The sequence below is a fragment of the Biomphalaria glabrata genome, chromosome 15, assembly GCF_947242115.1.
Source record: "Biomphalaria glabrata chromosome 15, xgBioGlab47.1, whole genome shotgun sequence".
Lineage (NCBI taxonomy): Eukaryota > Metazoa > Mollusca > Gastropoda > Planorbidae > Biomphalaria > Biomphalaria glabrata.
Window position 1 is genome coordinate 7,466,233 of NC_074725.1, and position 12,133 is coordinate 7,478,365.

General features: G+C 35.5%; 1 protein-coding gene across 2 annotated transcripts in view; it reads right to left on the bottom strand.

The window, feature by feature from the left end:
• Positions 1-12,133, bottom strand: part of LOC106057174 (collagen alpha-1(IV) chain-like) — a 74,409-nt gene that overhangs the window by 21,001 nt on the left and 41,275 nt on the right. For both annotated transcript variants that reach the window (XM_013214266.2, XM_013214265.2), the window contains 9 exons: positions 11,840-12,052; positions 9,783-9,951; positions 7,993-8,097; positions 7,075-7,289; positions 6,812-6,971; positions 4,769-4,882; positions 4,132-4,302; positions 2,113-2,202; positions 1,463-1,624 (listed from right to left, as the gene is read on the bottom strand). In XM_013214266.2, the coding sequence (XP_013069720.2) occupies positions 1,463-1,624; positions 2,113-2,202; positions 4,132-4,302; positions 4,769-4,882; positions 6,812-6,971; positions 7,075-7,289; positions 7,993-8,097; positions 9,783-9,951; positions 11,840-12,052 (1,399 nt within the window). The remainder of the gene's footprint in view (positions 1-1,462; positions 1,625-2,112; positions 2,203-4,131; positions 4,303-4,768; positions 4,883-6,811; positions 6,972-7,074; positions 7,290-7,992; positions 8,098-9,782; positions 9,952-11,839; positions 12,053-12,133) is intronic.

Sequence of the window (12,133 nt, forward strand, 5' to 3'; positions counted from 1 at the left end):
TCCACAAATGAGATTGGACCTAAAGTGCTCTGAGCATGCTATAAGCATGAAAGTAGCGCTATATAAAAGCTATAATAATAAAAAAAAATTTGAAGCCAACATCCAAGATCCACAAGGATAAAAGAATGTGGCCATGACCAGGGAGTGCAACAGTCTGATTTTAGTGTTGAGGACTATTCATTTATCTTTCTAGATTGTTTTGTGCTACTGTGGACTGTGCAAATTTCATCTAAGACAAAAGTTTCAAAGGTATTTAAAAACTACTGACACTTCTCAGCTTTTCGACTTCAATACTGATGTCCCTTTCAATGTATTAAAAACTATATAAGGAAACAGGATAAGTTGTCTTCTCATAACTAAAAAATATTTCTTTAAACCAGAGGATCATTATATCCTACACATATCCATATTTGTTAATCTACACCTGCAGGTTAGTTAGAGACTTAAACTCTGGCAAGTCATTAATATTCCTGACTGATTCAGGTAACCCATTCCACGAACTAATGGCACTATTGAAGAAGGTGCACTTTTGTGAATTTGTATGGCATATAAAATGTGCCTTTATCTTTGTGTCTTTCTGAGTATTTTATTAGGTTTTGTCTTTTTGAATTTTGAGTTATGATTTAATGATTTTTGTAGTCTACTTAATAAGCCTACTGTTCTAAAATGTCTCTAAGCAAAGTGATTTTAATGGTGTTGCTTCAATGTGAATGTTCATTTCTTATAAATCACACAGCTCTGTTTTGCATTTGTTCTAGTTTTCCAACCCCCGTAGAATGATAAACTTGGTCACACAATGACTGTGTTTTCTTGAAAATTGCACGTTTCCAAAGAGAAAGAGATTAGATAATATTGATAACTCTAATAACTCACACTTATATTGCACTGAAACTGCCCCTTTTAGTCCTTGCAATCTATAGGGCAGATGATGTAAAGGACATGAGTTTCTATGACCGATGGTTAATGAGGGTGTCATTTGGCCAGCACAATGACCAACAGCCTTTACTTTCCCCAAGTCAGGTATGCATAAGAGTTGGGTAAATTCAAGGGCATCCTAAAAATCCTGAAATTTAAAATCATAGTCTTCGCCAAGATTTAAACTGGGACTCTCAAGTTAGTGCTTTACCACTCTGCAGCCATGCCCCTTAGCAATCACAAGAGACCTCAAATAAATTAATTCATTTCCCACACCTTTCTCAGGTTGACCACACTCTGTGTGTGTGAGGATATTCTAAATTTAAAGTTTTTTTGTTTTTTTTTTAACTCTGATAATGAAATAGTTTTGAATCAATTTATAACATGAAGAAGTCATTCGACATTGAGCATCCATGCAGGTAACTTGTGAAGTTTGATTGAGTCACACTAAACCTTTTGCAGGCTTTTGTTTCCTGAATAAGTGAGAAGTAACAACAACAAAATTTCAGACTCGAATAATTCTTTTCATGAAAATAAAAACAATTACCTGGATCCCCAGGGAAACCTTGAAGTCCATCATCACCCCGGCTTCCAGGTACTCCATTCGTTCCTGGTACACCTTCCTCACCAGGTTCGCCAGGCATACCCACAAGTCCCTCCATTCCTTGTAAGCCTGGATATCCAGGGATACCGTCATCACCAGTTAAACCTAAAAAGTAAAAAAAGGTCTTACTTGTTACATTTATGATACAAAAAAAGTCTCTTGATCTTTTTTTTTGTATTGTCTCTCTTCTCTTTTCAAATAACTTTTTCTCAGACAAAGTTTAATTTCAGACTGCACTATCATAAACAAGTCTGCTTGCACCTATTAACTATAACTACCATTATAACATTAGAATTTGTATACATTTTTCTAACATTTTTTTTCTTTTTCATTTGGTCTCTTACGTAAATCAATTTTCTCATAAATTAATGTTTTCATTGTGTATATTGATGAAATTATTTTGTTTTGTTACGTACTCTTTTTAAAGTCAAGTCATAGTTTTTATAAGTACCTTAATCCTACTGAACGTTGTTTTTTTTTTAACATTACATGATAAACTAAATTATTATTAGCATAATGTTTTGAAAATAGTGTAATTGCCCATTTTATAACATCTTTAAGTCAGAAGCAAATAGCTGTTTGTGGTTCCTTACCATCTTCCCCTGGTTCGCCAAATTCACCAGTAATTCCTGTTACACCAGGTCCTCCTGGCATTCCCCTATCTCCTGGCATTCCTCTTTCACCTGCAAAAAATTTTTTAAGCAAAAACTTTTTTGGTTTGTTTGGTAAATAAAAGAAATGTGTTTTAAGAGTTTGTTGACGAAATGATGGTGAACTTTTATTTCGTTGTACCTCAAGATGGACTTTATTGGTCCCAAGTTATGATTAATGGCCTTAGGCTGGTTGTTAGAGGGGGTGTGCCACACACATTAGCCCATCGGATACATCTATAAAAATAAGACTCAGCACTTCTTCTTCTTCTTAAAGCCAGCCTTTTGCTGCTGAGCTGTAAGCTCTTTTGCAGACTTTGCCAAGGAAAAATAGCATGTTGTTTTTTTTTTCAGCTGTTCCAGCACACTGCCATAAAGAGTTTTGGTTATGTTGGGCAGTAGTGGTAATAGAGTCTAACTAAGCTGAATTAAATAAAGGCCTTTAAAGAGGTTATGATTGACAATTTTGTGACTCCTTTTCTAAGTAGGAAGATAGTAGATTTCTCTGTTTGGGGTGAGGACATTGATATTGCCCAGTTTGTTTGAAGAGGTCATTTAAAAGGTTAAAAAGTAAAAAGTTCAGCATGTGCTTCCAGATCCCCATTAGTTGAGCCAATGTTACATGGATGATGCAGCCATTGATAGACATGACACTGAATTTTCAGGATTTGTTATATTTTTTTTTTAATGGTCATATTTTCAATACAATGAACATGCATATATGTAACCCTGCCTGACCAAGTAAAACAAAGGACATCTGGGCCACAGTTCAAAGCCAGGATTATCAAAATGACAGTCCAGAGTGCATACCTCATGATCAGACAGCCATCCTACGGTGTGTCTCATCCCATAGGATGATGCTTCAATATATACACATTTGGTTGCATTTTTCCTTCAGTGTACAGTGCCATAGATGGCAAGAGAAAGTAAAGAAATGACAGACCTCAGTTGGTAGAAGACAGAGAGGAATATAGAGACTTGGTCAACAAGTTGACACCATTCTAAACATCAGATGAAGATAAATGTTATTGTAATAACTTACTGATGGCTACTTAATAGTGACTTGGTCAACATGTTGACACCATTCTAACGATCAGATGAAGATGAATGTTATTGTAATAACTTACTGATGGCTACTTAATAGTGACTTGGTCAACATGTTGACACCATTCTAACCATCAGATGAAGATGAATGTTATTGTAATAACTTATTGATGGCTACTTAATAGTGACTTGGTCAACATGTTGACACCATTCTAACCATCAGATGAAGATGAATGTTATTGTAATAACTTATTGATGGCTACTTAATAGTGACTTGGTCAACATGTTGACACCATTCTAACCATCAGATGAAGGTGAATGTTATTGTAATAACTTACTTATGGCTATTTAATAAAGACTTGGTCAACATGTTGACACCATTCTAACCATCAGATGAAGATGAATGTTATTGTAATAACTTACTGATGGCTACTTAATAAAGACTTGGTCAACATGTGGACACCATTCTAACCATCAGATGAAGGTGAATGTTATTGTAATAACTTACCGATGGCTACTTAATAAAGACTTGGTCAACATGTGGACACCATCAGATGAAGGTGAATGTTATTGTAATAACTTACTGATGGCTACTTTATAAAGACTTGGTCAACATGTGGACACCATCAGATGAAGATGAATGTAATTGTAATAACTTACTGATGGCTACTTTATAAAGACTTGGTCAACATGTGGACACCATCAGATGAAGATGAATGTTATTGTAATAACTTACTTATGGCTACTTTATAAAGACTTGGTCAACATGTGGACACCATCAGATGAAGATGGATGTTATTGTAACAACTTACTGATGGCTACTTAACTTATTAATCTTCTTTAACACAAGAATCTATTTTTGTTATGTATACATTCATGCATAAATAGTTCATAAAAATCATGACGAAAGATTCCTACCGTCTATTCCAGGTAAGCCATCTACACCTTGTTCTCCAGGGAAGCCATCCAATCCCCTATCTCCAGGAGGTCCAGAGCGCCCTTCTTTCCCGTCATCTCCATCCCCTCCTGGCTTACCAGCGATACCTGGCAGTCCATCTTCTCCATTCTCACCTGGGAAACCTGGATCTCCTGCAAGAGTCAGTAAGTGTTTACATCATAGGTTTTATCAAGATAGCTATGTGCATGTTTAATGTTACAGGAATCTCATCTCTGCCTGTAGTTTCATCTGGAGCATAGGCCATCAACCAGCTTCCACCAAGTGTCTCAATTCTGGGCAATTCCTCCATTTTGCCCATCTGCTTGGCATCTGCTTCCAAATCTTGGCACCATGTATTTCTGGGCCATCCCCTCTTCTAATATTATAGTGCAGCCATTTAAATTTTCTTATCTTATAAAATACAGACGTTACTTCTAAAAAAGAAGATGATTATGTTCTAAATTGATAAAACATCTAAGATAACTACCCAAAGAAAGGCACACATTTTTTTTTTTAAAAAAGGATATCGATATTAACGATATTAATATTATAACTGCTCCCAATTGAAATAGAAGTCTGAATTAGGTAGTTTGGAAAGAAATAGGCCAAATGAGATACCTTCATCTCCTCTATCGCCAGGAAAGCCTTTTGGTCCTTGAGGGCCGAAAATAACTGGGCCCGGTTCTCCTGGACGACCTGTTATTCCTCTGAATCCTGGTCGACCAGCATTGCCTAAAGGGAAAAGCAAGTTAGATTTAAAATGTTAATATGCTAGACTCATTAGTTTAAAAAAAAACATTAACACCCTTGTTTTAAAAAAAAGAAGTAACAGAATATTATTTGACCATTACATCAGTATCAAATATGTATTGTTAACTGAATGAAGTTTGTTTACCAAACTCAAATCCAGTTTGCATGGGTTCTCAATAATTTTTCAACTGTTTTCCAAATGGACACAACTAATATGTTTCACTCCAACATACGAAAGTTTTCTGTCACCATTTTATTTGATAACTGTGTGTTGTAAACACTATTAATTCAACTTTTTGCAAGTTCAGAAAAACTCTACATAAAACACACTGAATAAACCATACAACTTTTCTTGAATCAAAAATCTTCAAACTCAATTTAATGAAACAATTATTGCAAGAATGAACCAAATTCACACAAAACATTCTATGAATGGTAGAATAGCTTGACTGACAAATAATAATAGTCTTTAATATAAAGCACAGTGACTAATAGCTGAACAAAATACTGATGAGCAATGACTAACAACTATATTGTCATTATAATGACCAACAGCCAAATGATCATAATATCTATCCCTTCAATGACTTCAAGCAGAATGTTGTAATCTACACACATAAATCTTGGACCCTATTTCTGATCAGGTGAACTCTTAACCTGGTCAGTTCCAACACGCTAGGTAAGCTGCGATGTGCATTCGAGCATGACACTACTTTCTTCTGAGACTTTTCTTAATGCATATGATGAGATCAATCAAACTAGAAGTGCATGTGTACTGTCACCTATGTCTTCACTCTTAATATTCTATAAACCTCATCAAGAAGTCCAAATGTAGATTTTTTTTGAAAATAGTGAAATAGTTCTGATAGGTTGCTAATTCGGTTGGTTATCAAATCTGAAATACATATAGAGTAACCCCAGTCACCCCATCTTTCAATTGACAGTTGAAAAAAAGAAAGTTTCTCTCTATGCCATTTTAAGTTTGGCTACAAATGAGCCCACCAAACCCCGCAGCTATCTTTCAGAGCACTTCTGATTTCCTCCTTTATACATTACCAAGAGAGTGATTTATTACAAACTGTGGCGGCATTTCTGTCCATCTGGATTCATTTTAATTACCATTTCATCATCAATGTAAATAGCAGTTTAATCTTTTTTTTTAAAGTTACTGTAATGGTCATAAACTGTATTAGCTGTAAATATTCACATTTAGCTGATAGCATTAAAGAAAATTTTGGAACATATAGAAGGAAATCCTCATACTGTAGTAACTCAAATCTCTTAAAGGCTTTCTTTGAGACATAAGGCGAGGAAAGTAGTAAATCATGAGGCAAAGAGTTAACAAGGATGCAGTCCGGCCAGCAAATAACCAACTGTACTTTTTTTCCTCTCATGTCAAGTGCCCTGTTATGACATGATTAGGATTTAGTTATTTGTTTCGGGAATAAGGGGAAAGTTTTACTTAGTGACAAGTGACATGACAGATAGTTAAAAAACAAGAACTCTCTAGGCAACGCTTTAGAATGAAGACGCTTTCTTATTTACAGTAAGAATAAGAAGAATTATACAGACGGCTAGTAATAGAGGACATCGGACGGTTCCAGTATTAAGTATTAAAAGTATTTGTTGTTTCAACACCAGCGTCGACTCTATTTATCCATTGTTGGCCTTTCGTCTGTGTTATCTGTTCCAGTATTGAGTTCAGTGTTACCTCCAGTTGGACTTAGTTACATTTTCAAGTACTAAACACCACGGAAGAGCATAACAGCCCTTAAAAAGAGCCAGTCAGTCCAACATAGACTTGCAAGCTTTGGATTGGCAACCAGGTACTTGACATATTCAGCTACCTGTCTCCTCAAAGCAAAGTGGCTTAAGGTTAATAGAAATTACTAGTTGATTACAAACAAGTACCTTTTTCACCAGGGGCACCCAGGGGCCCCATTTCTCCTTCAAGTCCAGGTCTTCCTCTAGGTCCGGGCTCACCCTTAAAACCGATTCTTCCTGGATCTCCTCTGGGACCTTTTAGGGCTGAAGTTAAGACAGGCTCATCTCCAGGTGGACCCCTTGAGCCCTACAATGAAAATGTGATACATTTTTGTTATATGGCATATATATTCCTTCCCCCTCTTCCAGTTGCGAATGAGAATATATACAACATAATAAAAACACATTACCTTCCAGCCAGGTACTCCAGGTAAGCCTGCGTCTCCTTTAGATCCTTTCAAACCTGGTAAACCAGGAAGACCAACCTCTCCAGGGATACCATTATAGCCCTTAGGTCCATCTGGACCCTCAAAGCCCTTTGGACCAACTTCTCCCTGGTCTCCTATACGTCCTATTTCGCCCGGGAAGCCATCTAATCCAAAGTCCCCATCTTCTCCTGGTAGGCCTAGGTACACAAGAAAGAGAACGTTTTAGTTATGCATGCAAACATGTCTGTGGTAAGCTCATTTCACATTTGAATTGAGACTGCTTGGACTGGTGCACTAGTGACATTATGGTTCTTCAGCATAAACTTTTTTTTTTTAACATTAGAGATTCCCATCATTGGTGGGTAGCTATAAATAGATATTTTGGTATACAATAATTTCTGTCCACTTTCTAGCTCTGTAATCTGTAAAATCAAATTCCTAAGCTCATTCACTTGTATCACAGAGTTATTGTTATTAGTAAGCAACAATGCTCTTTTAATATGGCATCTTTGACATTGTTTAGTTTGTCTATTTCTTTCTAAATCTCTCCCAATCCTGCTCTTTTTGTTACTTAAAAATGACATCCACAAAGAACTATTAATACTTCAATCTGATGTTCATTCTATAGTTGGCAACAATACAAATGTGTAGAAAGAAAGAGAAAGTTTAATACTACAATTACATTAGTCAGGTACGACTATGCACTTGAAAATAAAAGTAACTCAAAAGTCTACAGCTGAATATTATGATTCAAAATTAAACTTAGAAAGTAGGCTACTTAAATGGTAAAACAAAAATTAAAAAAAAAAAAAAAAAAAAAAAAAAAATTCAACTTATATAGCAAAAAAAAAAATTTTAAGTTACAACAAATTATATAATATTAAGTCACTAAACTATTACCTTGTTCACCAGATTCTCCAGGTAATCCAGGAATACCATTTAAACCAGGAAAGCCTGGTTCTCCTTTAACTCCATCTACTCTGTTGCCAGGATCACCCCTCAGACCTGTTGATAGAACAATTCATTAAAACCAAAATATAAACAACTGGAACTCATCATCAACATTGGACACTTTTAGAAGCCATCCCCATTAGCACATCAACTCCTTCAAGCTATTCAAACTGCATATTTTAAAGGAACTTTGTCTGTATGCTTTCTCTAACATATGTGAAGGATGATCTTGACCAAAGCAATCGAGTGCTTCCCAGTTTTTAATATATGCCTTTAGAAATAGAAACTTGCAACAAAATAAACGCATTCATTTTTCTTCTCTGTGACCTTCTATAGAATTTACTCGTAAGGCTTAAAATATTCAGGGCAGAACATAACCAATTTATCATATAAAACTGTCAAATACAAACGTTACCCCAAGCCATACAAAAATGGCATCTACCCATAGGTAATTTGTTATATTATCACGAATGATTTAAATTACAAACACTGAGGTTCCAAAAAAAAAAAGACTATTTTATTAGCATAAGAAGACAAACAATAGAAATTGATATAAAACAAGAACAAACTTGAGAAACATGAACACACTGAACAATAGAACAAAGGGAGACTACACAAACAGAATAAAAGACAAAGCACAACATAATTAACTTCTAGTAGAAATATATAATGTACTTCTTCTTCCCATAGTTATATATGTAGTCAAAAAAGTTGAACAACAAATCCCAGCATAAAAAAACAAATAAAAGGCAAAAGCTAAAAAGCATCCAATGTTGGAAAAAAACAACAACTCACAGATCTAAATGACTTTAAAAACTCTGCTCCTTTTCTAGGACTATTGCAGTGCTGGTCATGTTATTCAAATACATAGTAACTTGAATTCCATAAATATCGCAAAGCTTGACAGCTAACTTATTTAGGTAAGTAACTTTGGTCATTTACTATGACTATTGCAGTGCTGGACACGTCCATATACATAGTAACTTTGGTAATTTTAAATAACTATCCCAAAGCTTGCTTAAATACATACTTAAATGTGCTATACAAATAATTCAATAGACATTGACAAAAAAAAATATTGGAATGAAATAACTGTAAGGTTTGATAAATATTTAAAAGGAAAAAAAAAAAAAGTCCAGAAATAAAACAGGCACATTGTGAAGCATTGTTTTCCACTATGGAACTCACTTTTTGGATTTTTATTGACATTATTATTTTCACAGTTTAGAATAATCATATAATGAAATATTTTGCCTCATAAAAGAAATGCCGGACATATTATCTATTTAAATATAATATTATAGAGCAAGGTTTAGACACTGATGTAGATACAAAGTGCCTATATTTATAACTAAATTGCCCAAATGAAAACGATTTGTACTTCATTGCATGTTGATCAGAATATTAAAACATTATTATATATTAAAAGACTTGTCTTCAAATCCGAAAATTAATGAGGAATGCAGTATTTCCCGTGGCTACACAACCCCAGCTGTGACCTACATATTTTGCCACATCCAGGGCATGCATAAACAACAGTCGCGACCATCAAATGTTATTATCCTCATAGCATTAATAGGAGGTTCTTTGACTAATGTTAATTTTCACATAATTGTCTCAAAACTTTAAGACTACTGGATGGATTAAGGACTTTTTTTTTTTAATGTTGGCTATTCAAGCATAAAAAAAAAATGGTTTTAAAAAGGTTTAAATATAATATTGAATAATAATATTTTTACCTTTTGCACCATCAAGACCTTTGCTACCATCCATCCCTACAGTACCACGAATGCCTTTTTCTCCTTTCCTTCCATAAGCAGTTTCTCCCTTGTCACCCTTTGCACCTAGAATTCCATTTCTACCATCCTCTCCATCCAGGCCTGGATCACCTAAATCTCCATCATCACCCTAGTAAAGATATACGTGGTACATGTATGTATATCTAATATATAAAGCAGAAAGTAAGGCGCATGTATGTGTGTGTGTATGTATGTATGTACTGCAAAGAAATCAAAACCGTTTGATCAAGTTCAATAAAACTTGGCATAAATGTTCCTTAGATCATGGCAGGGACAGTAGTGTATGTATGTCCTACCCACAATCGGAAGGCCCTAAAAATAATAATAAAATACCTAATTACATCTCTATTAAAGGATGCACAGTATTTTTAAAAATTAAATATGAATATATCAGCTTAACAGGTAAACCCATCTTCACACTCTACTTTCATTTTCTACTTTCTACTTTCTATCTTCTTTGTTTGCAGCATTAAAGGCACAGTCATCTGCAAATAGCAGGTCTCTGATGCAATTGTAGTTTACCTTGGTCCTTGCTTTGAGTCTCTGAACATTGAACACACTTGCATCGGTGTGATATCGTATGCCAACTCTGATGCTTTCTGTGCGAAAGGCATAGGTATGTATGGTATGTATGTCCCGAATACAACTTAAACCTGTTTGACAATTCTTGAATAAAATTGGCAAATATGTTCCTTAGATCATGGCGGAGACTGTAGTGTATGTTTAATAACCCTCCCACAACCGGACGGCCCTAAAAATAATAATAAAATACCTAATTATATCTCTATTAAAGGATGAAACGTTTATTTGAAATCGGGTAAACCTGTTTTCACAATATTTTATATTTGATATGAATATGCCGGCTCAACGGGTAAACCCATTTTTCACACTCTACTTTTATTTAAATGGCAAAACAAAAAACAATGTGAAGGGAACATTATCCATGTTTGACATAGATCTAAATCCAATCCACTAGATAAGTAATATGCAATCTAAGGCCTGCAGGCCGCAGTCATATCCTGCTAGTTTCTGTGGTATTTTACATCTCGAGAGACGATCTTTTTCCTTTGCAACTTCTTGTGTGACTAAAGAGGCCAATATTTGATACACAGCTGCGATTGCAGGTTGGGCATATGTGATCACCAGGCGCCGTTGCATTATCACCCTTCTTTCTGCTTTTGTAGTGTATGGCATCTGCAATCCGAGACCCTTCCTTTATGCTCTCTCTCCATGTAAATCTATCCAGTGCTACTTTTTCCCAGCTGCTAGTGTCGATTTTGAAGAGCTTCAATCCTGCCTTCTATTAGATTGAAATACAGAATGTCTTGTGGAAGTGGAACTACTGGCATTCTACGAACGTGGCCAAGCCAGCCAAGGCGTCTGCTGCTGATAACAGAGTGGATGTCCTGGCATCCTGCTCTTCGAAGCACTTCCTCATTGGTTATCCTATCTTGCCACCTTATTTTAAAGATCCGCCTTTGGCATTGGAGGTGGAAGACATTCAGCTTTTTTCCTGCCATGAGTAAGTTGACCAAGTTTCACTTCCGTATAGCATGGTGCTCAACACACAGGGGCTTTAGTATTGTTAGTCAGCAATATGTTGTCCACACTCTTTTCTGCAACCATGACATGGTGGCCATTGCTTTGGCTATCCTGTTGTTAATGTCTTTATCCAGTAGAGTATTGTTGGTTATGATGGAGCCAAGATAGCAAAAGTGATCCACAATTTCTAGTGGTTGGCCATTAATGTATACTTGAGGTGCAATATTTGTGTTCTGGACTAGTATCTTAGTCTTGCTTTGACTAATGTTTAAGCCGGCTAGTTTACAATATTAATATCTGTTACGCTGTGGCATTTAGTGAATTTTATGTACAGATAAATTAAAAAGATGAAATATAGTTCTAAAAAATATTTTATTAATTTTCAATTTATTTTAATGCTTTTATGATCATATCCTTTACTATATTACTCATCTGATACATCAAAACACACTTACCATTTGACCTGGATTTCCAAACACACCGTCTAAACCACGTTCACCAACTAGTCCCATAGGCCCATCAGGACCTGGAGGACCAGGGTAGCCAATGTCACCTTTTAGACCAGGGGGACCCTGATAAATTTCTTCATCTAAAACTCTGGTTCCCACATCACCTCTTTTTCCTTTAGGTCCGTCATCTCCGGCAGCTCCTGGCAGGCCCCGTTTTCCCTGATGGGGTGGGTAAAAAAAAATTAACATCTAAATTCAGATTGCAATGTTTTTCTGTGTTCTTTTAAAATACAGGCAGGA